Source organism: Maylandia zebra, linkage group LG22 (assembly GCF_041146795.1).
Source record: "Maylandia zebra isolate NMK-2024a linkage group LG22, Mzebra_GT3a, whole genome shotgun sequence".
Lineage (NCBI taxonomy): Eukaryota > Metazoa > Chordata > Actinopteri > Cichliformes > Cichlidae > Maylandia > Maylandia zebra.
Window position 1 is genome coordinate 21,110,328 of NC_135187.1, and position 27,690 is coordinate 21,138,017.

Genomic DNA, 27,690 nt, shown 5'->3' on the forward strand with positions numbered 1-27,690 from the left:
GCTCCGTTTAGAGGTCACCATAGCTGATCCTCTTTCCCCCATCTCACCCTATCGCAAGCATCCTCCTCTGTCACACCAACTCTCTGCATGTCTTCCTTTTTTCTTCTTGCCTTGCAGCTCCATCTTCAACATCCTTTGTCCACTATATCCACTATGCCTCTACTGTACAGGTCCAAACCATCTCAGCCTCGCCTCTCTAACTCTAACTGCTGAACCTGAGCTGTCCGTCTGATATACTAATTTTTAATCATGTCCACTCTGCTCACTACCAGGTTGACATCTTCATCTCCACCTCCCGTCTTTTTGTCACTCATACATCATAGCAGGTTTCATTATCATCTTGTAAACCTTCTCTTTACTCTTGAGGTTATTCTTCTGTCACAAATGATCCCTACGACAATCTCCTCCCTGCCTAACCCCTTTTTCGCCTCTCTTGTGCACTGCCTGTTGCTTCGCATGGTTGACCCCAGGCATTTAAACTCATCTACCCTCACTATCTCTGCTCTTTGCTGTTTCACTGTTACACCTGTTTCCCTCTCATTCATACACATTGTGAGAAAGTATTAAAGCAGGTGGCATGTTTCAGTTCCCCTATGATATGCAGAGATAAGGAGTAGGTTGTAAAGAAGAATAGAAAGCAGGAAACTACAAAGGAACAGTTGGGGAGTGTACCTTTCTATGTGAACGTTAGGGGGTGTGGCCTTGAATGTCATTGATAAGGAAACAACGTATTCTTTGTATGACTCGGTTTGCTGACTGTAGTGGGCGTAGGGTGGGCTCACCTGTAACCCCCGTGTCTAATCATGTGATTTAAAGGTTGCAAGATGCTTGTGGGACTACTAGATAAATATAGGGCAAGTCCCTTAAGGGAGCGCCCAGAGCCTTTATAATGAACAGATTGAGGAATTGCTCCTCAGATCCACTTGGTGCTTGCTGTGGCTGCATGTAGTGTGATCTCACAACACGCATTGGTAATAAAGCTTTGATGAACGAAAACTTCAGCCTCATCTGACTCTTCTTCTCCAGCTGGGATATCAAACAGATCGGTGAGGTCGAGAAGTGAACCTGAACATGTATTCTGTTGTTTCAGTACTTTCTCTAGTCCCACAAAGTCCGTGCATTTCCTGACCTTCTCCATCAGCACTGAAAGCAAACAGATTCGTAGCGCTCTTTCTCAGCATGAAGCCACACTCCTGCTCACTAATCGCCTCTTTCCCATTTCTTCATGTATGCCTCACGAGCATTATCCCTCTGTATTTACTCCAACCCTGATAAATAAGTCCAAACAACATTAATAAAAAGCTGCTTTTTATTCAGCTGGTGCAACATAATAATAAGACACCGATGCATTCATACACAAGTATAATGCCAATCTGAGTGATGGATGAAGCGACGTTCAAAAATAGTGACACTGCTTAGAGTTCAGCAGTGGAGTTCAGTTGTTATGAGACTGAAGAGCATTACAGATCGGTTAAATCATAAGAAAGCACACAGTGACTGTATTAACTGTAATGAGATTAAAGCAGTCAATATTTTAAATGTAAACCTCCGTGTCTAACGCATTTGTAGCTTTCATTGCATTGTAGATGCCACTTACACCAGAAATGAGTCGTTATCAAATAGAAAAAAAAAAAGAATAAATCACACAGTGTTAAGCAGACGTGTATTTCTGTCATGTTTGCCACCTGGCCATTAGTTTGTGGCAAGAACAGTTTATACAGGCAGTTATCTTCAGACAGTAAGAACTACAGTAACATATATTTGATAAATAGTAAAGACAGTAGATTGTGATCAATGATACGATCCTTAGACAGCTTGACAGAGAACCTGAAGAAGTTGTATTGTAGTCATTCAGTAACCCAGAGATGTGCAAACTGTGCCCGAAAGGTTTCGGACGTCCGTGGAGAGAACCTGAGAAAGTCAGAGATTGAGTCTGTGTGTGTCTGTGTCTGTGTGCTAAAAGCACTACCTGTTACGAAACCCAAAAACAAAAACCAGTGTTACAAAGTTACTGTTCTGCAAGAACTACTAAATACAAAAATACAACTCTGGAAAAACTTGCTTTTACCTCGCGGGTCAAAACTTAACTTGGATAGAACGGCACGCCAAGGTAAAATAAAGCAGAAACTGTACACAAAATATTGTGCATCACATCGTCATCAAAACTACTGGAAAATCCGTAGTAGTTCTCAACACATGGTAAAAGAAATCCATCGGAACAACCCACCCCACGCAAATAAAACAGAAAACAAAGAAACACCTCTTGCCATGCAACATTCTGCAGACCCTCGCTACTCTACGTCTATCCGTTTTAACGACATGTCTATGTGCTGACAAACGCACATATCAAAAGGTTTCTATTGTTACAGCTTGTACTTTAGAACTAGCACAATTTACTGTACAGTACCAATGCTTTTCCTTTATACATTCCTTACAATGTCAAACTATTCTTACACGGACTCTACAATCCTTTAACGAGTTGGCATCACTGGTGTAAGAACACTGTATACCCCAGCATTAAAAAATTTTTAAAAAAAAAAAATCAAGTTACAAGTATATAAGACTCGTCAATAAAATTAAAATTAAATACAGAATATTAGTGACACAAAAGTGTGCCAAAAATTCTACCATGTTGAATGAATAGTGCTTGTGGGTCTCTCTTTGACACTTCCTGCAGATCTGTCTGTGCATTACGGTATGATTTGGAAAGAAATAATTGGATTTCACAATAATTATAAAACAAAGAGTTCACGATGGTACAGCTAAAAGTCATTAAAAAGTCAAAGTCTATGTAAGTGGTAGGAACAACTCCAAGATGTCTCATTGTCTCAGCACCGATATCAGCCCCGTTACGAGTTCCTCAATGTGTGCAGAAACCATTAGAATCCCGCTACTGGTCTGCAGTTACTCTACACTTCCACAAGGTGGCACCATTATTATAGGTAAAACTGGAATGATAATGGACATGGCAGTGGGTGGCTGGTTTGTGATGCCTAACAATGTCTGAGTACATGAGCGTGCTTATGTCAGCGGCAGTGGGGACAATAAATGTGCGTGTGAAACGTTCGTCTTCTCACTGCACACACCAGCAGTAAGCAAGCTATTTATAAAAACAAACAAACAAGACAACAAAAATAAAGAGGCAGGTGAGATCCATCCAGGCTCTGGTCTGGTCCTCTATCTCTCTCTCCTGCAGTCCAGAGTCTTTTTTTTTTTTTTTCCATTGATAAGGATAAACACTGGGCATAAGGAGGTTTCCGCTCTTCGGACTCTACAGTCCCAACTCCAAATCCATATGAGGATTGGGTCACTTTGCATTGTTACACAACATTTCACATCCTGAAAGCAGCATTTACAATCCATCAGTTCGTGGAAGGATGACAGCTTGTGTGTGCAGGGTTCTGGGGGGCATTTGGTGCCATCCGTTTGACGCCATCTTCACCCGCTCCCTGCTCCCCAGAGCGTTTTATACGCCCCAGGGGGAAAGTATTTGCCCACTGCAGTCTGTTTTAGGCTTCGTTTTATATGTAACGTAAAACCAACATTAATGATGCTTTTTTTGACACTGATTATCAGAAAAAAAGCCATAAAGACAGAACATTTAACGAAGCTACCTATTAAGGAGTGCGAATGTTACCGCTCTAAACCGTGTCACACTTTGCATCAGCTCATACAACTCATTGCTTATCAGGTTTCTGGTATCAAGGGTCTCTACCTTTCAAAATAAAGTATCTCCAGGTGACTGCTGTTGTGATTTGGCCTTTATCTTTCCGGAATAAATAAAACTGAATTGAACTAATGTGGCTGAGCGCTGCTGATGGAGACCCAGATGTGCTGTTGTTTAGTTAAGATCACGCCTGCAGGGCCCAACAGCTGGAAAATCTCATTACTTGTCAGCCTGTATTTGGCACTTAGGGCAAACATTAAAACACAGCTCGGCAATCGCCCTCAATTAAAGCTTTCTGACCAATAACTAAGTGCTATAGGTTGGTGGTGACGCATCTTTGCAGGAGGCCACTGAGGCCTTGAGGAGAGAGATCAATGAAGCAAAGGATAGATTTTGAAATTCACAATGTAAACCTCATCACAGTGTGGCGTCATCATGATGGAGAAAAGCTGCAGTACTCAAACACTGATGCCTTTTCTGGACTCTTAAATATTTTCTTGAGATGGTGAGCTCTCCTGTAACCAGCTGTTTTGTTTTTACTTGATTTGAGTGGATTTGTTGAAAGGGAAACCTTTTTTTGGTAATCAGTGCCAAAAAAAACTTTAATGTACTTTGATTTAACGCTGAAATAAAACATGACAAACTTTTTAGGAACGGTACGGTAAATACTACTTATAGCCAGGGGAACGTGGGGGGGGGGGGGGGGGGGGGGGGGGTTAAAGGGGAAAAAAAGAGGACTTTCAGGCACTCCTCTCCTCCATCGTGGACTTGTTGCTGGGGATGGGCTGGGCTGCGTACACACTTCTGCTGTGGCTGTCCACGCTTTGAAAGTAGGGGTGACTCAGCGCAGTGAAGGCCGATATTCTCCTGGACGGGTTGAAGGTGAAGAATTGCTGCGGGGAGGGAGAGGAAAAGAAGATAATGAGAGACCACCAAGTATAGATGCTTGTTTACATTTCTAGGTTGAATAAAATATTGCGTGCAGCTCGGTTCCCACGCTGTTTTTAAAATCAAAATCGATGCTCCAAAATGCAATAATCCTGATGAATGATCGATTATATTTGTGCTTTTATAAACAAGCCGAACTACAAGTTGGGTATAAATCTGCTCGATGGTGAAGTAAGCGCTTTGCTTCATGCATTTATTTTCCACACATGAGGATTTCAGGCTCCATGTTCAGAAAAAACAAGGAGTTAGAAGATATAAAATGTATATTAAAAAAAAACAATAAAATGGTACAAGGTCGTCAAGGTTACTGACAGAAGTTGTTTTGTTAGCTTAGCTCCTCGTAGCGCTTTGGCACATAAATAAATGTGCACGATGCCATAAAGGTGACAGTGATGCGCAAGTGACAGCTTTAAAAACATTTTCCATGCAATCTTTTGGGGACACACATGAGAGTTACACTACAAACCATTAACAAGGCCCGTCCCTGCTCGTCCATGTCTGGAACTAGGTCTTCTATTGGTTTCGGGGGCCGGGGTGTGAAGGCACTCTGTGGCAGGGCTACTTCCTGGGGCCAGTCTTCTGCCGAGGGTACCCCAACAACACTGTGGAATCATACAGATCATCAGTGTCTTCATCATCGGCAATGGGAAGCATTCACCACTTAATTCCAGTTCAGAGCATTTTTAAGGATTATCCATGAGTGTTGGTAAAGACTGGGGGGGCACGAATACATGCACCCCAGAAAAGCAGTGTGGGTTCATCTGATGGGTTTTTCATTAATTAGAAAAACAGTAGATGAGTGCATGTTCTGCCCTTAATGTTTAGGCAAAGGTTTGACTGAATCTTCCAAAATTCCACTGAGTTGAAAGAAAATATAACCGAGCCTGAGGAGAAATGGAAAACAAGAGTAGTCATTACTTACTCAAAAATCTTTCCAAGCTGATCAACATCCGAGTTTCCTCTAAACAGCGGCCTAGAAAACAGAAATTATAAAAAGGGTTAGTTTAGTTTCTACATATTATGTTGCAAAAACAAAACAAAACCCGGAAATGCAGAAAAAGTAAAATGTAAAGATTCGGTTCTCTCTTTTGTAACCTGCTTTAGATAGGAGTCATTTTCCCATGGTACGCTGTAAGACCAACAGCCCTGACATATAAGCTTTTGGCTCGAGGAATGTGGGACTCCGATGTGAACGTTTTGAAGTAGCCACATGCTCGCAGCTCCATCCCAGGAAACAGGGATTGTGGAGCAGTGTTGGTGGTGCTGCTGAGGATGGGGAGGGAAGGAAACGGGGGATGAAAGGAGGGAGGAGAGCGGCAGCAGGGCTGCTGGTGGTTCCTGTGGCTTTGGGCAGTCTTCGGGTGCCCGTGCTTGGCATGGGATCAGCACAGATTCCAGTAGTCATCATCAGCACAAGCCTGGCAGTCGCCACACGGGACAGAAAAAGCCTTTTTATCCCGTGTGTGTGTGTGTGTGTGAGAGAGAGAGAGAGTGCGAATGTCTGCTTTTGCTCTTGCTGACTGAAAGCGTGGAGGAAATTGGGAGGAAAAGGCGTTTGAAAGAAAAGTTGGATTATCCTAACAGAGAAAGAGGTATAGGAGCTGGAGCTTCCTGTCAAAGTTCCTCTGAGGGGAAATAAGGAGGTCCTGTTGTCACAAGAGGGGACTTGTTTAACATTGCACACACCACCACTTTTAGGCTAAACGAGATTAATATTTCTAAGTGTTCCTCACAAAACGAACACACAAGGCTCAGAAGGGGAAACAGCTCTCTCTCTGTTTCTTTTTTAAAAATACATTCCACTTCTTTACTGTGTTTGCTCACCAGCAGATGTCAATGTAGTGCCAGGGTATCATCATATAGATGTGCCTTTATGCATGCCTGTCTGCATTTTGTATCCAGGCCTTAGTACACCTCAAGTGCACCCCACTTAACTGAACTCAACAGAGACTGGTTTAGCCACCATGTGCTCCTTGTGCTTTCCCACTTGCAGGAAGCTTTGCATAGCTTACACCCACACTTTCCTACAGTGGAGACACTGGGGATATTAGTCACACAAAAGGTGTTTGGAACATTTTTACTGTGACAGCAGACTCCCTGTCACAGGCTTAAGTTTGGAAGTGGAATTAAGATCTTAGTTTCTTTCCAGTGTTCAGAAATGGTGTCCTTGAGTAACGGATGTCTCAAAAATGATTGCATATGCAGGTCTTTTAGGGCAAGGCACCGCACTGAGAACTTTGAAAGGCATGTAAGATCAGACCAAACCAGTTTCTGACTGTTGCAAACGAAAAAAAGAGAAAAAAAAAATCACCTACAGCAAAGTTATCATGCCAAAACAAGTAGGGCTGATAATTCCGAGAGGTCCATTTTTAAACCTGGAGTGGTTTGTTGGTTTGTTGAAGGGGGATAACTGGATTCACACAGAGCTGGCCGCTGGCATGCACACACAGTCAGCAGCTGAGTGCGAGTGCTCGCGCCCTGGCATCGTTTCCCACCCTGAGATTTGCACGTACAAATCCCAATGCCCATGCACAACGCCACACAAGTGGCTGCAGTGAAAAGGCCGAGACCGAGTTGGGACAGGCAGCTGAGTCACGCATCCTTTAGTGCCAGCACGGCGTCGTCCCACATTCCTTTGAGAGAACCTCTGGAATGCGCGTGTGAATTCGCATGTTTGCACGTGAGCGTCTCGAACTATCTAAGTGGGAGCTGGAAAGAAATGAGGTGTGTGTGTTGGACTGCGGACTTTTCACGCAGGCTATCCCGCGCTGTACTGCATGCACGCGTGCATGCAAGGGTGTGCTTTTGAGAATTTATCAATCGAGTTCCAAACTGTGAGAAAGTCAACACGGATGTGGGGCCTCTCCCGGGCCATTAACGAACCGCGTTCAACCTTTTTGGTTAGGGGAATGTCAACAAGCACAAGCTCTCTCCAAAATTCATTCGAACTGTGACTCACCCAACACCATCCCAGCCATGCAGATGCAGACTTGTATAATATTTGCTCAAATTCCTTTGAGAGCAACTATTCTCACTACAGTACATAGTCATTAAAAAGACTTTTAATGATCATGTACTCTAATAGCATGTTTGGTGGTGAAAGTGAAGAAGAATGTGCTTATGAGTCATGAAACCTTTGAAGTCTCATGACTCAAAGAAAGACTTCACATGTTTCTGGCCTGAGACGTGACGTGGTGCGTCAAAAATGGGGGTCATGGCTGCTCGTGGGGGGTTTTAGGCTTACTTTCAAAATTACATCTAACCTATGAACTGACTGTTTCTTCTTCACTCAGCCTTTTTCACTCTGTGCTTATAAACTACTCTGCATTTAAATCATTAGTTATGAATCTCTGGTGTTCTTCCACAGGGCATCTTAACCAGTCGAGTCAGATGGGTGGCCCTCTCTGAGACAGTTTGTGTTGGAGGTTTCTTCCTGTTAAAAGGGAGTTTTTCCTTGCCACTTTCTCTAGGTGCTTGCTCATAGAGGTTGATTGTTGGGGTTTTCCTCTGATATTGCAAAGTGAAGATGCTACAATAATGCAAAGTCCAACCCGACATCTTGCAAACCAAACAAAATCAAAGTAAGCGACAGAAAACAGGAGACCAATTATTTTTCCTTTGTTTTCTATCATATATGTACAGACGGTTTAGTCCTGCAGTGTAGATGCTCACAGTGGTGAGTATAAACCAAAAGATCAGGGTTAACAGCTCAAAATGCTTCAGCTAATCTTTTTTACTACTCTTGATTCTAGGATGTCAGAGCTCTTTATGTCGTCACAACTCTGGTTCTGAGCAGTCGCTTTACCTGACCAACTATCTGTTTCCGAGGGGGCACCCAATCAGAAGAAAGCTGACTTAAAGGATGATGGACGAATGAAGGGGGCTCCAACAAGTTCTAGTATAAGACAAATTTGACTTTCAATCATGCAAAGATTTTCTCTAGTGGAGCAAGGAATAAAAATGTTTAGCTAGCAATGAGCATAACAGATCTCCTTTAAAAGTGGTAAACAATTATTCTGAAAAACAGCTTAATTGTGAGCATAGAGGTCTGCTTTTGTGCCCGTGAGCTGTCAGCATTTCTAATCTCAATTTCAATATAACTGCAAAACTAACAAACACTGCTTTCTCTCAATATCTTGCTTTCTTTCTCTTCTCCCAGGTGCCCTTTAATCTCTGACAGGTGGCCTTTTAAAAGCCATCTTAATCACCCGCTGAGACTGAGCAGAGAAGTGCGTGTTCGTTTGTGGCCATCAAAGAGCTTTGCCTTACCTTCTACCTTAAAGCAAAGTTGGGCAGATGCCAGATTTTGAAAATGAACTACACAAACCAACACACTTCAAAGTTTATTGTGTCAGGGTGCGAGGAGATGTACTGCATTCAACTGCTCACTCTGATCAGGGCTGCAGGCAGAACCAGTCTGTGCTTTTAAATGAGCACCATATAACACAAGGACAGACCTTTTGTACACAGATTAAGCACACATTGTTTCTACTATTTGACTTAAAAATGTTTGATTACAGATCAAGATCAGTTTTTTCACGACTGTAAAAGACGCATTGATGGGAAATAAACTTTGCTTTGTTCTCTTCATTTAAAGCCTGACCTTCAATAAAAAATTCCAGCTTGACCTTGCCACAAGTATGGAAAGTACCATACATCACTGACATTGAATGAAGTAGTTACGAGCATGACTGTGAATACATTACCTCTAAAACTTATTCGAAATTCACCCATAAACCGCTGAAAATATTTGAAATGCGGTGCACAGACACAATTTCTGAACGCCAATGACGAGGATAACGTTTTATACCTGGCGCCACAAACTGAAAACCTGTAAATGCTTCACCTGCTTTGCATGATTCGGAGTTTGAAATAATCCTGCTTATTTTTGGACCGCGGCCCCCTTTAATTCATCACCGGTCTCCGTTCCCCCCACCCTTCAAGGCCGACTATGAGAAACTTTTGACAGCAGAGGGGGACTTCTGTGACCACAGCTGTGTCATTCAGATGACCATACAAGTGATCTCTGCTCTCACCGAAACCTCTGCATACGCTGACCTCATGAAACTTTGGCCATGTTTCACGATTACACATCATTATGAAAGTGCACATATGGCGTGTGTATGTGTTTTGTTTTTTGATAAATATATGAACAACAGGAAAATAAGGAAACTTGAAACAGTTTGAAAGATGTCAAATGACGTGGGAACGTAAGTTCGAAGAGAAGCTATACTGTGAAGTGGTCTCGATTTAAATGTTGCAAACTAAGAGAATGAAACCTTAATCCTAATTATAAAACTAAGTATCAAAGCAGTCTCTCACAGTCCCAAAAGACCCATCTTTTTGTCCTATGCGTGAAAACTTGTAAAGCATCATTAAAATACGGTCACCTGCCAAGATTTAAATAGCCGGCAAACAAATTGAGCTTGATCAAACAACTCTTAGATCAAGTTTCATCACGGCACCATTTGTCAACAAGATACTCCGAAAGTGCCTCTGCGTGTTTTTGTGCAGCACGACTAGATGTTAGCCTTGGGTAACCTTTTGATAGAGGAACCTATACATTCCCATCAGGTCCCAAGTACAGAGCGTGGGTTGCTGTGTGCGGCCTTGCATGCTGGGGTAAGGAGTCGTTTGGGGAAGGAAGCAGGGCTGCTTCTCTTGGCACTTAGCCCTACCTCAGAAAGACTGTTATTATCTACTGTAGAACACACCACAGCCTGGCGCGGCCTCTCTACTCTCAATTAAAGCATACATTTTATACATACTATAGCACCTTAAAAACATTAAATCAACGTCGTCTTAATTTGACGAGGATAAAACTGCATCTTTTTGCACCCGTCTTTTCTTTCTTCCAAAAGACCAAAAACAGGCAGTTGTAACTCTTTTTTTTTTTTGGGTGAAAACTGTCCGTTATTAGCTTGGCTCGCCAGCATGAAGTTCGTTAGACCACAAACTGACAAATACCTACACCAAGTAGAAGTAGAAGTAGAATCTAGACTTGCATGCTGCAACCACAGCAGACAGCAGTGTTACTGTAATGGCTTGATAAGCCAACCGAAATGTGATTCCTCGCTGCTCATAACGCATCTGACAGGTGTCATTTGAGGAAAAGATGACTACAGTAAGAAACTCCCAAATAACCGATTGTGACGAGTGATTTCAGTTCGTGTTTTTCAAGTTAAATTAGAGCAATGATACAAAGGACGCCCGTGGCCCTCTTCGTCGAGCTGCTCCTTTGTGAGCGATCGTAAATACAACAGTCAAAGAAAACTTAAAGCTTTTTCATCTGTTTACATGGGAACATTTTTATGAGTATTGACACAAGGGGTAAAAATCAAACTTGGGTCACAGATAATAACTGGATTTTTGAATTTATTTTTTTTAAACCGTAAATGTGGTCAACCCACCAGTAAAGAAGACGTTTTGATGTCTTATACTGCCCCAAAAATGTGTCTATTATATTATTTAATTCTTACTATTACTGCAACTTATATGATAAAATGAACAGTCAGATAATTTATGAGGGGGGCTACAGAGACTTTTTTTTTTTTTTTTTGCCTCCGTGACTCAGTTATCAGATTTTATTGCAAACAAGTATGAAGGAGTATTTAATATTAATGACACAATGACTTTGTTCCAGTCCCCCATATCACTTCTCATGTCTGTAACCTCCCCAAGTGATTCGGTTAAAGTGCTGTGCTCACTGAGGAATGTCATCATTACTCAATCATTACTTAACAACACAGTAAAGGGACTTTGGTGGGTATTTTCCCTTCCACACTGCTTTGGCGTAACCCAAATAAGAGAAATTACAATAGCTATCAAGAGTTTGTTGGAACAGAAATAAAACTTCATCAGTCTTGGGTTGGACACCCTTTTCCCTTCAGAAATGCCTTAATTGCTTGTGGCACAGATTCAACAAGTGGCTCTAAAAATTCCTCAGAGTTTTTGCTCCACGTTGACATTACGGAGTCATTCAGTTGGTGCAGATTTGTCGGCTGCACACCCACGAGGTTAATCTTCCGCTGCACCACATGCCAAAATGCTGCATTGGATTGATATCTGGTGTCTATGGAGGCCATTTGAGTACAGTGAAATCATTGTTATGACGATATGAGCTTTGTAACATAGCACTTTATCTGCCATCAGAAGATGGGTACTCTGTGGTCTGTGGTCATAATATTCAGGTAGGCTGTGGCATTTCAACCATACTTATTTGGCATTGAGCATAATTTTAAATGGCACAAAAATATCCCACACACCATCACACCATAACCAGCAGACTAAACCTTTGATACTAGGCAGGATGGATTTATGCTTTCATGTTCACCCCAAATTATGACGCTAACATCCGAATGCTGCAGCAGAAATAGAGACTCATCAGATCGAGCAACATTTTTCCAATTATCTGTGGTTTAAACTTGGTGAACTTGTGTAAACTATAGCCTCAGTTTCCTTTTTTTTGGCTGAATAGGTGGTCTTCTGTTATTAAAGCTCATCTGCTTTCAGATTGGACATGTTGATCGGTCGTCTTGACCATGTCAACACGTCTAAAAGCACCGATTCCCTGCTATGTGATCGGCTAATTCGTATAAACAAGAAATTAAGCAGGTATACCCAATATAGTGGCTAGAAGTCTCTATACCATGCAACGTCACATCTTGGCAACAGGAAAGCGGGTCATCTATAAGGTCTACATGGCCTTAAGCACAGCCCCGAATCCCAAATTGTCTCTTATATAACCGTTAGCCTAAGTGTGTATATCACAGATAAAGACTTACAGTGCATTGAATAAGGTGTTGCACAGATGTGTGTGCAAATAGGTGATGTGGTTAGTAAGACCCAGCAAAGTGCTATTAAAAAAAGATACCAGTGAAAACAATCAAGACAACATGACGCTCACAAAGAGTCTGAATTTGAAGACCAAAGTCTAACATGTGTTTAGACTTTACCGCCAAGGTGCGTCAACACTAAACCTCTGAATGAAATGTGATCGTGTGACTCGGGAAGCATTTGTGAAAACTTCGACAGAATCCTTCCACATTATGTTTATTGTATGGTACACTGCTCAACAGTAAAAGTACCAGAATCAACATTAGTGGAAGAAACAAAGGAATACGAGAAATGCTTAGAGACTTTAACTGAAGTTCAAAGTCAGTCCAGATTTAAACAAGTATAAAGCCCAGATAGCTTTGCCCATCGGCCTCACCTTCTCCTGAACATCTCAGCGAAGATACAGCCGACACTCCACAGGTCCACCGGTGTAGCGTAACTTGACTGGAGCAGCACTTCTGGGGCTCTGTACCACAGCGTCACCACCTGTAACACAGCAGAAAACCCGTCAGGTTTTACTGCACAAAATACACACACAGACACACAAGTCACTAATGCACAGGGTTAATGCTTCTCTGCCCCCATCTTGAGCTTACGTAAGACATGAAATCATATCTGGCAGGACAGGCCTCCCTGTTCCCATTCTGGTGTACCCACTTCACACAATCTTTCCACATCAATCCACCGGGGAAACTCAGAACTGTACTTTTATTTACAATTGCAGCGTGAACGTCAGTACAGAGGAGCACCTATTACAAAGACGCACAATACATGTCTCAAACCTGGCAGACAACATGTGCATGGGAAATGAAAAGGGGGTGATTAACTGATATCAACCGCCCCGCTCTACCCCTCCTTCCTGTCAAAATAGAGAGAGAGGAAAAAAAGAACACTTCCTGTCTTTTATCAGACTACCCTACATCCACCTGAAGCATCAACAGCAGCCATTTTGTGCTACTTCAAACTAAGCATGTTTTCCAAATTTGTCCCTGTAACTCTCCCTGGGACCTCGCAGTTTGTGTGTGTGGAGCCATGAGCCTGCAGGAAAGCAGCAGCATTGTTAACAGCTACAGTAGGGAAAGCCTCCAGACAAAACTCAGTGACCCCTAGTAAGAGAGTGGACGGGTTCCAGGTGCTTTCCTAAACTCCAGATTTTTCCTACAGCTTTTGGCTGCAGTTCCCCCTCCAGGCACTGCAGGCTGCTTATCTGGATCTTCAAGTCAGGGACGAATGTATGTAAGCAAAGAGGATGCACTGTCACGTAGATATATTTATAGACTTGGCTGGCTCTGCACAAGTATGAAGGAACAATCATTGGATTCTCCCCCTTTTCTTATAAGATCTTATTCAGTCTTAAAATATGCTTGAATAGGTAATTTGAGAGGAATGATCTTCAAAAGAAGTACGCAGTTAAATATAAACTATTAGTGAATGAACTGGGTCATTGTTTATGTGACCGGCACAAGTTGCTTGTGTGTTTCTGACTTGCAGGATTGTGGTGAAAGGAAACTCATGTTGGGTCTGATGCTCCACACTTTGCTTTCAGTATTTTTCAAAAACCTCTGAAACTGCTCTAAAACTTTCAGACACTCACAGCAACCAGGTGACACTTTCACAGACTCTGATTTGGATGATGAGGGTTTATTACTGGAAAGCTAATGAAATCCTCATAAGTCCCAGGTGGGCTTTCAGTTGATTGCCAACTAGCCTAAATTACATCCAAAAACTCCACAAAACATGCTACAAGTAATCAGACAGTATTAGTTTAAAGTACTGCAGTGACTAAAGGGTTTATGGTTGCTGGGCTGGTGTCTATTTGCATAGATCTTTACCTGCACAGAAAAGAAGGATTGTGGAAATGTAATCAAAGCACGTTCAAGATTAAAAATGCATGCATTATAAGCAGCAACAGTGGCTGCAGAGGACAGTTTTCATTGTTTTCAAGCACTCTGTTTCACTTCAATATTTAAACTTCTTTCTCTGTTATGTCTTCTCCACAGCAGGGAGGGCCGGGGGTGGTAGCTAAAGGGACCAACAATAGCACAAACACAAACAAACACAGGTAGCCCAGATTACAGTTTGCTCTACATATGTGACAATGCCATCGGGTGCACATACACAACTACGAAGATAAGGGTGTGCAAAGGTCTGCAGAACACATGTGTAGGGGTTTCCTTGTGCAGTGCTGCGTCAGGAGTCGCAGGTAGTGTACAACTGGATTTAAATACATTACTGGCAGCCTAAATAAATATTCTAGGCCAATCAATTACCAGGTCATCCGGCCATGGAATAGGAATTCCACGGAAATCACTTTATATATGACAGTGGCACGAGAAGTTGTCCTGGATATGTGAGGTGAACTGAGCAAGTGAGCAAATCTCCAAGCCGACAAGTGAGATTGATAAGAGGAATAAAAACCTGAGCCGCATTTTTTCTAAAGTGAATGAGACTATTAATAGAGCCGGGGGCCGCATTTTGCAGATGTGTGATACTTTCTCATCTCTACTTCCTGCTTCAGTGGAAATAGGGCGGAAGTTGAGGCTAGTTGGCTGAGATCCGTCGGGCGAGTCACGTGACCAGAAATGAGACACGCATCTGCCAAGTGAGCACACTAAGTGTTAGGGTCATTGACGAATTTTAGAACAGTGAAACCTCAAAGAAAATCATGAATGGAAGTCGCACAGCTTCCCATAGAGCCGGGCTACATACTTTCATTTTAATCAAGGACAGGACTCAACACAGCATTGCTACATTTTTGTTGGAATTTTTTAATTTTTTAAAAGAGATTTTAAGTTTGCAGCAAAGTACTGAGCTCAATCTTCAGTTACAGCATATCTGCATCTGGCGCCTATGGAGATATTGCCATGAGACGTTTAAATGCAGGTCGCCATTTTTAAACATGGATAGATGCTTAACCGACAAATGGCCCGCTCCACGTCTTCCTCTTACGCTTGCAGTTGCAGGCTAAAATGCATGTGACCTCAGTCTATTGCATGGATTTGTCACCCTGCAAAGTCAAAAGTCAGGACTCCAATATACACGTATGCACGCACGCACACATGCACACAAACTCACACTCTCACAAAGCCTTCTAGGAAGAACCACAGACCTAGAGCTCGGGGTATATCCGCCTCAGTGAAATGCAGTTATTCGAAAACCCAGCCACAACTGCAGATTAAGGCATATACATAACACATGCATGCACTTGCAGACACACCGGAAGATAGCTGTATTAAGCTTTATTTCAAATATGAAATTACACCCCAGCCACTTGCAAAATACTAAACCATTTTTGTAGCCGTGTATTTATGGCCTTGCATGCCTGCACTGAAGGATAAGCCAGCATTTACTCTAGATTTGTGTTTTTTGTCAATGGTCATCATAAAGGAAACTAAAACCAAAAGCAGATGATTTTTCAGTACTTTCCAATTTCCCTTACTCCATCTTTGACACTTAAATTTATTCCTGCTCAAGACATAAAAAAGTCACATATTTAAAAACATATTTATAGATCATTTTCATCCATATTCTTTGCACTAGATAGTGTTTAGAGCACCAGCTCCCTTTTCTCCATACATCCTCCCTCATCTCTATAAAAAAAAGCCTATTTCTCTGTTTCTGTAAGTCTATAAAACACACGTGTCTAAAATGCAGTACAGCCCAGACTTAAGTTGGAGAACCTACTGTGCGCATGAGTGGGTTTAGATCACACACAGTTTGACACTATGCATGGAATGCTCAAGCCTGTTGCATCCAACCCCTTGAAAGAAATAAAAAACAACAACTCATCCCTACAATGCTTTGAGACGAGGCCTAAACACACAACCAAATAACTGTTTTCACAGAGATGATTATAACAACATGTGTCTGCTACAAAATGAAAAAAGGACATTCCACACTTGTAATGTTCCCTTTTGCCCCCCCCCCGCAATCTTCTTCCGACCACGTTTGCATTCCTCCTTCCTTAGTCTCGCTTTCTCACCCTTCTTATTCTCTGTTCTGCTTCACAAATACCCTCATTATACACTCCTGCTCTCCTTTTTCTGCACGGGCTACATGAACACACACAAACTCATGCACGCAGTATAACGAAAAGTCAAAAAAATGGGTCGGTCGTTTTGCATTTTCAATCTGCCTGCGTCCATCTGAAACCCTTCTTCGCCTATGGCACGGAAACAGAAAACCCAGGAGGTGGTCAGATAAAGCCAAATGAAAAAAAAGACAGAGCAAGCTAAGAGCAACACAGCGAGAGAGAGAGATGTAGTGAGTGCACGAGGCTGACTCCAGATTAAAGGACAACATTCTCGGAATTCCTTTCTGCTGAGACCATCGTCCTCAGCCCTGCCTGCTGCTCTTTCCTCCCGGCTCCTCATCAGGGAGGAAATGGCTTCTCCTATCCCCGAGGACCTCCAGACCTCCTAGGTCAGACCTCCAAGCCTGTCCGCCTTGCAACATCCGTTCCAGTGCTGCCAGTGCATGCTGCATGTACGGGGGGGCTTGTATGACAATAAGGTGCATGCACGTGAGCAAGGGTGGGGTTGGAAGTAGGGGCATTTGGTTTGAGCTATGTGTGAGTATTTGCATGCGACTTAGAGAGCACCTGCTTTAGCTTGGATGAGTATGCTTCAGTGCCAAGAACCTTCTTGTGCTAGAGTGTGTAACTGCAAATGCATGCAAGTCATCTGCAGCATGTGTTTGATGTTTAAGGGATAAGTCAGTTTATTACAGCCTGGGCTTTATTTTTCCCAGATTAGTGCATCTTTGTTGTCAGTGATTAGCCCGTGTGTTTACCAGTTAACTGAAGCAACATTTCGAAATGGCAACTTTCCATCGAATCAGAAATATATAACATCTGAGTAACAATTATGAACAATGAACTCTGGGACAGGCCATCACCCCCCACGCCATCACGGTGCCGAAAATTCAATCGAGGTAGCTTTCAAAATAAGGTCAAAGTGACTTTTTGGTAAACAACAGCAACTCTTATCTGAAGTAAATCTACTGCAGAATGGCTTGAAATTGGGTGCGGGGCAATCTCAATCTTAATCCAAAAAGAGATGCGGTGAAATGCCCTCATGGAAGCTGCTCATACCACACGTCACAATATCGCTGAGCTGAAGGATGTCTTTAAAAGTATGTTCCAAAAGTCCGCCAGAATATTGTGCAGGGTCTGCACTTTTGTTAAACACGTGTGAAACCTACGCTCGCCTCTTTGCCAATGTCGTTAGAATCACAAATATTGGCTGCGGTTGCACAAAGTAACAAAATAAGCCATAAACACTATAGCTCGGCTAGAAAAACAGGACCTACACTGTAATAACCAGAGTCAGTCATTCTTTTAGGTGAGCAGAACGTTTTTTTGAACTATTGGAGACCACATGCTTCATTCCTCATCCCATTCTTCTTCAAATCTCCAGACGTCTTCCTGTCAGTCAGCGTGACCTGATGTCATAAGGGGCTGCAGCGCCAGAGGCGAGGAGGCTGATGGCGCTTGGCTCGGGGCCCATGTTTACATTCCCTGTCACTGAGGAAGCCTAGGATGAAAGAGCACCACTGCACAGTGATACACGCCCTCCACACACACACACACACACACACACGTAATCGAAAAGAGCAGGATTGTCGAAAGTCGATATTTTCAGTTGCTGAATCAACCGGAATAGAGTGGAGTGCACTTAGGTTTGAGCACATTCCTGAAAACAATCCACAACAAGTTGAAGTCTTCCTAAGAGAACCTCAGAGGAAAACGTATAAAGACTCCGGTGTATGTGGGCTGGCCAACATTTGGGTGAAGCAGAGCGGATGTCATAATAATAAGCATTAAACAGCATTGTGTCTCCAGAGAAACGTCAGCAGTCAGCCATCTTGTAAACACCATTATTTCATTCCTCCTTCACTTTTCCTCTCGCTCCCTTTTTTTTGTTCTGCAAAAAAAAGAAAAAAAATTCACAGCCTCCGATAATCACTCTGCCCAGACCAGGAAAGAAAATAAAGGAGAAAATTTAAAAGAAAAATGAGGTGGGGGGGAGAAAAGGTTCATGGAGACAGAGACGCCTGTGGGATGGACTGAGAGAGCGCGAGAGAACTACAGGGGCACAAAAAAGAAAAGTGCAAGAGCAGCACACAAACTGTATACAGTAAAACGAGGGGCAGTGAGACTGCTGCCAAAGTATGCACAGCGTACAGGAATGCAGCACGGGGCCCTCGGCACACAAAACAAAGACAGCACAGTCAGTGGCTCTCTCTCCCCAGTGCTACCACATCCGCACATCATTAACTGGAAAATTCCTGATATATGCTGTAATCCCCCCCCCTCCTATTCCTCTTGCTGCTGCTGGTACAGACTAGGCTTTAAAATCCAGGTGACTGGTGCATGTGCACATGTGATTCACACGCACCAGTCAGTAGCCTCCTTTTCCGCACCTGCTGGGTTGCCAAGACATCGGCAACAATTAATACAGCAATGTGCAGAAGTACGAAAGTGTGTGTGTGTGTGTGTGTGTGTGTGTGTGTGGGGGGGGGGGGGGGGGGGGGGATGGGATCTCTAATCATATATGTATGTGTGTGTCAGTGTGTGTGTGTGAAACCCTGCGAGTGTTTGCTTATGTCAAACTGAGGCCAACCCCTTTGCTCCAGCCGGCTGCAGTCAAAGCATAGAGGATGACTTTTCCTTTTTTCCCATGTGGAGCCGTTTGAGGAGATATCTAAACATTCCCACATTCAGTGCTGCACGTGCTCTCCTGCGTGCACTGCGAGGACTTTTTCCCCTCCCTCCCTCGCCCAGCCTGCTTGCCTCTGTCTCTCTCTCTCTCTCTCATTTCTTGCCTGTCCAGAGCAGAAACACATTGTTTGGCATGAGGACAAATTCACAGACATGACGATCCGCTTCATACTTTGTCATCGCCGAGTTATTTCATTTTCGCCCGAATGTTTCTGAGCTCTGCTGCATTAAACAGTGGCGGTGCACAGCTGATGTCTGACATAGTTGGACGATTGCATCGGCCCCTACAGCATGTTTTGGAAAGAGGCTTTTTTTTTTGTTGTTTTTTTAAACATTGCATTTGGTTTAAGGGGGGGGGGGGGGGGGGGGGGGGGGGCACGACACACCTTATTTGCATGATCATCACTATCTTCTAAGAACATCATGACACTTTTTCCTGCCAACAGATTTTAACTGATATTTGTAGTCAAACGAGCGTGCAGAGGTGGGAGACACTTTCATAGTGAAAATGCAAATGCAGACTGAATACAGTCAGACTGCTCTTGAAAGTCTTGTAGAGTTAAAAGCACGTCTGCCGTTTGAGCATGGGCAGGAAATCTGGTTTCAATTTGTTTAATGTCGTCTGAGATACGGGTGTCTAATTCTGGTACGGGTAGTGGGAGGGCTGCGAGAGGGAACCGGGGGGAAGAAGTGGGAAAACACCTTTGATCAGGTAACAGTTACAGTCCCCTGCATGTCACCAACCAACATTTTACGGGAAGTGGTGGCTGTCGACGTGCAGATTGTTTGAGACGAGTCTATTCAAAATTATGCAAATCAGAAAAGCAGCAATGAGTAAAAAAAAACAAAAAAACAGTGTTTGTATTCAAAACAAGTAAGCCTCAGTTTAGCCAGGACATAAAATTCCCTTCGGCTCCCATGTCTCTCAACACACTGATGTAAGATAAGATCAGAGGCAAGACAAAAAACATTTTCACCACTAATAAGCTTATCTTGTCATTCCCAGTAAATTATGGCTGCGCGCTCCATGTCTTTTCAGTTAAAGCTAGAAAAACACAAGAGTTCAACAGACACCGCTCACATCAAAGTCTGCTGGCATTCCCCTTCAGTTTTCCAAATTCAATTTGAGTGGCAACGACATGCGCGTGACAGACATAAGAGCGGAACGCAATGGGCATCATGGGATCATCCTGTCGAGCCTTGTATGACGATGATTATCAATGTGTGGATGGCAACAATGGAAAGACCCCTATGGTCAGGTTACAGGAAGTTATTTATTGGAAGCTTCACCTAACTTGACCTGCATGAGTCACATGAAGCTGAGGGGATTCCCTTATCTTACCGTTAGGAATTTTCTTAAAAACACTGAGCTGGATTTCTCCTCAAGCTCAAGGTTTAACATGAACTGATATGTTTCATGCATTACGTATATGGTCAATAGGGATTAGCTGACCTTTTCATTAATTAAATAAAACACTCATTAATGCACAGGAGTGAAGAGAGAGAGATGAGTTCCTCAACGTGCATCCATTTCCATCATTCCAGTTATGCAGAGTTGCTGATTTGTTACAGAGCCCTGAGCTGGATAAGCAGGAGAGGATCGATTAATGCTCAGATGATGGAGGCAGATTTAAAGGACTTTTCTGCTAGAATGGCTTCATTTCCCAGAACTTTAGTGGGAGTGTTAACGAAAAGTGTAAGAGTTTAGTGTAGGAGATGAAGTTATACCAACATCCTGTTGATCCTAAGTGGGCAGAGCAGATGCTGTGGTGTGTTTGAAGGGAAAAAGAGATTCACTCAGATGCATAATCAACAATAACCAGCCCCAAAAATCCACCGTGCATTAGTTATTTCCTAAACATTCAAAATTCATCCACCCACAGCTATTACAAGACACCATAAAGTGTGTTTTCATTGTTACTAGGCTACCTGTTGCCTTTTTTGGTAGTTATTTTAATGGTTAGAGTTCATATCCTGTGAGACTGAAATGGAAAATTCTCCATAATAAAACTCTTGAAATGACAGGAAAAAAAGATCTCTGCCGTTATTAAAATAGATCAGAGTCTTACTAACATCCAGCAGTTATGGTGCTCTCTACCAAATAATTTACACGTTACAAACTGTGTCTGTCAACTAAAGGCATGCGTGCTCTTGTTTGTGTGCTCCGATGTTTATGGCCTAGTGTTGGTGCTGACATGTGGAAACTGTCTGATGTGCAGACTCTTGTGTGCAGAGAAAGCCTCTTTAAGCTGTATTTGTTCAGAGAAACACTTTGCACGTCTGTTTCAAAACACTGCTGTGACTCATGAAATACATAGTTTGTATTTCATGATATTTTATGTGAATCTGTTGCATGTGCTTTTCGTTGCAACTGCCTCTCGAGATTTATTTATATTTACCTACTTGAAGTTATAACCTTCGCCAAGGAGATTATGTTTAGCATTTGCATGATTTCCCGTCTGTTAACATAATAGGTCGAAAGGTTTTGAATGAATCCTGATAAAACTTTGTAGCGGGTGTCGAGTGGGGTCATGCTAACAATCCATTAAAATGTGGCCTACATCCAGCGAAGGTCTTCCACGCCAACTTCATGATTTGTTACAAAAATTGGCGAAAAGACTTAGATGTGATGTGTATTGTCAAACTGTAGAAAGTACTGTGCAAAGATCTAAAATATGTCACAACAATTAATACATGTCACATGTGATATTTAAAACGGTTTCTCATGGGCTCTGCAACATGAAGGACGTGATACCGGTATGTGGGGTGTCACATTTGACGTTTCACCTCATTTTTACATTTCACGTCCCTTTCTTTCAAGTTGACCTTAAAATCTGCTATATCTGTAAAGTTATGACAAGAGAAAGAGCTAGTTAAACGTACTGCAGCATAATATAAGATCATAAGGTCAAGTTATTCATGCCCAGTTACAAATAACTACCAATCATCTACTACCTACTCCTACAAAATGTTTGTGTATTAAAAGTAAATGTGTTATGCCATGTGTTGGCACTCTTTTAGTGCTTTTTGGTGAATTTATTATAGATTCTTCTTTATGTTTTCTGTTCACTCACTGTACTGGTGATGCAAATGATTCCTAGAAGGTTCACTGACACGCGTCACCTGCAGGGTTTAGGACGCTGTCACACTGGAAGCCGGTCAGGCCTTTAAGAACTCGAGTATTCATTTTAGATGTTGAATGAAATGAACGTTGTGCACATTTATGACAGATTCTCTGAGAGTGTATTGCATGTTTGTAACATCTATAAAGTAGAATATAGTATAAATTTCTACTTTTGACAGCTCAACTGAACTCTGAGTGGAATGAATTTTAAGAATGTCACAGTTTTTACATTTACAGCCACTCCCTGTTTAACGTGGTTTCTCTTTTTCTCTAAACCCACTGGCCCGAAGAAGGGCCGACACTGAGAACTCACAAATTACTGCATCTCTGCAAAGACTATGTGCAAAGTCTTTTAGTTTTACAAATTAAACAACAGTCATCCCAAAGCATTTCATATTCTGAGATAAAGATCCTACCAGTGATTTAAACGTCTTGATGCATTCTCAATCATCCAGGTAAGTAATTCTCCAAAAGTTGATTCTGTTCATCTGGATGTAGCATTTTCCTGCAGCTTTTATAAGACTGGGGAAACCTGCAGTCAGCTGAGACTGAAGAAGTCACTTGGATGACTGACGAAACGTTTCTCCCACGGAAAACGCTACATCCAGATGAACAGAATCAACTTTTGGAGAACCCTACCAGTGTTGTCATCCTGCTAACAAACCCAGCGTTTACTAAGTCCATTAATAATCTCATTACATGTTTTCTGTCACTTTATGCATTTAAGATGCAAGAAAAAGTTGTGCTACTCTGTGAGTTGGTTTGTTTTGTATTAAAATGATGTGACACTTCTTCCCATTTCCAAAAAGATTTTGCTTCAAGTGCTTTGGCAGAAGGAGGATCTTAAAGAGCCCTCTGCACTCTTTCCTGTTATGTCAGATTAACCCATCAGCTTTTCCCATCTGCCTGTCACTCAAGGCAGTACAATGAGGCTGTAGCCAAACTAGGGTCATAAAAAAAACCCATCAACAAAGCAATGGTCCCTCAGGGACTGCTGGGGGGCACCCTAATCTGGACCCCCACACAAACCCTTTGGGTGGTCTCCCTCCCCTCTCCCTCTTTTTACTCTCCACCTCCTTTCTACGAGAAGCCGATTTGGTTGGGTTGGGGGGCAATCACTCATATTCATTCATGCATGCACCCGGACTCCATGACCCATTTTTAATGCACGTGTATTAGCAAGCCACCATGTTGCTATGTGAGGCAGCAAATTCATCACAAAAAGAGAAGTTCAGGCAATGCTGGTAAATCATCAGCAGAAAGTACAGCAGTGCTACTTTCAGTTAGCAACACTGGGGGGGAAAAAAAAAAGAAAAAAAAAACATAAGAGTGAGTGAGGGACTCTTTGACAACTTCATGCAAATGTTCATTTCAGTCATCTTGTCATTCTAGAAGTGCTAAATGAATCACTTTGAAAGTGAGAGAGAACCTCATTCGCTTAAGCAACAGCAGTTCTCTAAAGCCCATCTGTCTACCAGTAACGGTGGCATTAGGTGACTAAATATGTAACTGTTGGTCTGTTGGGCAAAGGGGAAGATCCTCTTAAACACTGTGTGTGTGTTGCATACAGTGTAGATTGTGCGCTTTATTATTAGCAAGAGGAAACAATGAATGGATGAATGGAGATTGTGTATGTGTGTGCGTTTGTTTGTGTGTGTGTTGGGCTGATAGGGGGATTCCAGATGCAGGAACATTCATCTGGAACCGAAGACCCCGTCCTCGCAGCTCCACACCAGCGCGTGCATGTGCTGAGACACACACACACACACCCCATCTCGTTTTGTGGCCCAATCTAACCGAGGAAGGAAATGAGTGCTCGAGTGTGACTGCAAACAGATTAACATGTTATGTGCTGCTCTGTGTGTGTGCGCGAGTAGTTTCGGGGACTTCATAACTGCTGCTCATATGTGAAGGTGAATCCCCTAGCAAGTATTCTTTCCTCGACAAAAATGCCCCCATCTAGTCATAAAAAAAGAAAAGAAACTATCACACCTACTTGAGACAAATCCTCAGTACAACCACATACACACTAAATATTGTGTAACACTATGCAAATTCTATGGTTAATCATGTCTTCATCTACTATGAATAATCATCAGTCAGGATGATAGATAACTGAGGAAATACTTATCTTAATCTAAAAAACGTACCCTGTATGATAATACTGAGAAATTATATGTTTATGGCGTGGCCTACGATCATTACTCAAACTGAATTTCTTTCCTCTTAAAGACTAACCCAGTTAAAAGCAGCTATCAGGTGTAACCTTTGGAACCGTAACTCATCTGTACTTTCCAATAACTGCTGCCTTAATAATGAAAGTGCAAGTTCACATCAGTGTTTCCAAGACAAAGACTTTACCTGCCAATCTGCCCACTTATGTGAATGCCTCCCAGGGTATTTGTTGAGTAATCTTAGCATTTAATTTAATTATTAACTTAAAATTGAACAACAATGCCATCCACAGTGGATCTACCAACAGACACGCCCTCCATTCTTATTTATTAAAGTCGCCACCAACACGTAGCTGACCAGAGCACATTTTATACTCTTCTATTAGGAGCAAGTCCAAGCTCATGTACATGCCTGACATTATTGCCAACAGAGTGTGAAACTGATGACTGAAAAGCTCAGCTTTCTCGACATTTATGTCACCTGCACCCAGGTGAATTATGGTGGATGCAGAAAAGTACAACACCAGCCTATCCAGGTGCATGCACTTTTTCCTTCTGACATATTTCTGCCAAAAGAAAAAATAAATTAGGTTTTTGCCCCACTCACATGAGCCTTCAACAAGCCTTAACATAAGGTAATGACACTATCCCAATGGACTCAAAAAGTCCAGACACATTAATGATGAAATTTCCTAAAAGGCGGGCAGATCAGAAAAGCTTTGAATAAAAGTTTTTTTTAAAAAGGAAAAAGAAACCCAAAGTACTGAGCTACTGTTGCTGCCTACCTTGATCTTGAAAGTCTCATCTCTCCTCATTTTAAACTCTTCCAAAGACTCTTTTCAGTCCCTCTCTATATATATTATCTGGTCATCAGAGCCCAGAGCTCAGCAGTTAGGCATCAAAGTCCCGACAGCGGGACGGGAGGGGTGTCTGTCTCTCCTTGCCTGTTCCATCCCTGTCTGCGACAGCCACTGAGGGATTCCTGAGGCAGGCCACGGGGCCCCTTGGCTCTCAATTTACACAGAGAAATCCTATCATTTGGCGCTGTTCTGCCGAGCTACCCGTTGATGCCCTGTAAGTGCCCGCTACAACACATTAGACGCTTTTCATCCAACTCTCAGGGGATGGGAGGGAAGTTCAAGGCAGTGTGTCTTGTGTTGGGCTTTGGGGTCAGGAGTGGGATCCACCAAAAAGCCTTGAAGACAACGTCGGCATGAGTTTGAAGTATCCACACACACATTTTATGAAGATCCTACTACAAAGTGCATGTTCGAGGATGGTTGGTACAAATAAATAAAAGACAACACACACACTAAGTGAAACCCTGTAGAAAAGAAAAGAAAAAGGTTTCGAGTCAGTTTTTGAATGTAGTTACAGCTGTAACTGACTTCAGGTCAGCAGGCAGGTTGTTTCCAAACAGCATCACAGTAACTGACAGAACCTCATGAAACTTAGGATCTAATTCTGGAAACAGTTAAAAGACCTGCACCTAATGACCTAAGAGGTCTGACTGGGTTATAGGCACTAAACCAGTCAAAGGATTTTAAAGGTAATTCTCTGTTAAACTGGGAACCAATGAAATGCCTTCAGTATTGGAATAATATGTTCAAGTTTGCATGTACATGTAAGGACTGTAGCTGGTGCAGTGAGCTTAAGTCATTCTACTGATGATTCTAATAGTCAGTATTAAATAAATAAAGCTGCTCTATTCCCATGTTCTGGACCTGAAAACAGGGTTTGATCTTTGGTTTCATTCTATAATATAATTCTATAATATAATACTATTTTCAGAACGTAACTCCCGCGAAAAACGAGGGAACGCTGTACCAAGCAGGAGCATGTGAAGGTTAAAGAGCGATGGACCAAAGAAGGACCCTTGAGGAACTCCCAATGGAATTTTCATTGTGCAGATCTAAAACTGCTAATTGAAACATGAAAACTTGTATCCATTAGGTATGATGGCAACCAGCTGAGAGCCCGACACGTTAAAACCAATTAAATCGCAAAGCTGTTTAATTAAATCATTACAATCAAGAGCCACAAAGTCAACAATGGCATCAAGCACAACAAAGAAACAGTCTGTGGATCACTGTTGATCTTCAGGTCACTGATGACTTTAATAAAGGCAGTTTCTGTGCTTCTATTGGTTCTGAAACCTGATTCAGTTCAGGTGCTTCAGTTGTTTAGTTAAAAAAAAAAAAAAAAAATTTAACTATGAAATATTTTGCTTTGAAAGATAAGATCAGAAGTAGGTCTATAATTATTAATTGCCAATAAATCCAGCTATTTTTCTTCAGTAGTAGTGTGATTGCAACTCAAAAGAAGAAGAAAATAAATTTAAAAAACAAAAATCACCATATTTCATGGTGAGAAGTCTTGACGCGCTCATTCAGTCGGGAACCCATGCGCTTACAGTTTTGCGAGTATTTGTTTTGAAGGCCTCCACTGGATGAGACCAACAGCGTTTAAAAATATGACGACCATAACTCACCACGGACGTGAGCGCCATCTGGAAGCTGTAGATGCGAGCTAGACCAAAGTCGGCCAGTTTGATCTGTCCTCCGCTGGTGACCAGGATGTTTTGGGGTTTTAGGTCACGGTGAACCACGCGGTGCGAGTGCAGGAAGTCTAACCCCTGGAGCAGCTGGTACATCATATCCTGTAAAAGAGCCAAAGAGGGAAACAGAGGGGCAGCAAGGACATAAACTTAATATGAAGTTTAAAAATGGATGGTTTAATTATGAGACTAGTACAGCAACGGCACTATTGAACGCATACGGAGCAAAAAGGGCTGAGCGGATGGTCGTGGATGTTGATTACATTTGCAATATGATTACGTCTGACCTGTTGGATCGTCACTTCCGAAACAGTTCGTGCTAACTGTCTACACAAAGTCTAGGCTGCAAAACCTTGCACAGCTACAAAGATTTGAATCCATTTCTCCTTCGCCCTGAGCAACGAAAGGCCAGAGTGACAACAGCCTGCAGTGAAAAGCATTGTGGTACGGAGGGAGTTAACTAGAGGAGGCCTGCGTCTTTTCTCGTCGACTGTGGCAGATGTTTGATAACTGACACACACACACACACACACACACACACACACACACACACACACACACACACACACACACACACACACGATAGAGGCAGAAAGAGGCCCCTGCTTTGTACAAGCACAGATCTCTGTTACTCAGCAGCTGTCCTGCTAGATTTAATTGGCA

General features: G+C 42.4%; 1 protein-coding gene across 1 annotated transcript in view; it reads right to left on the reverse strand.

The window, feature by feature from the left end:
* Positions 1 to 1,291: 1,291 nt before the first annotated feature.
* The window catches only part of cdk6 (cyclin dependent kinase 6), a 38,272-nt gene continuing 11,873 nt past the window's right edge, over positions 1,292 to 27,690 (reverse strand). The window contains exons 4-8 of the mRNA XM_014407958.4: positions 26,962 to 27,129; positions 12,828 to 12,937; positions 5,538 to 5,588; positions 5,082 to 5,217; positions 1,292 to 4,560 (exon numbers count right to left, since the gene is read on the reverse strand). Coding sequence (XP_014263444.1) covers positions 4,408 to 4,560; positions 5,082 to 5,217; positions 5,538 to 5,588; positions 12,828 to 12,937; positions 26,962 to 27,129 — 618 coding nt within the window. The 3' untranslated portion in view covers positions 1,292 to 4,407. The remainder of the gene's footprint in view (positions 4,561 to 5,081; positions 5,218 to 5,537; positions 5,589 to 12,827; positions 12,938 to 26,961; positions 27,130 to 27,690) is intronic.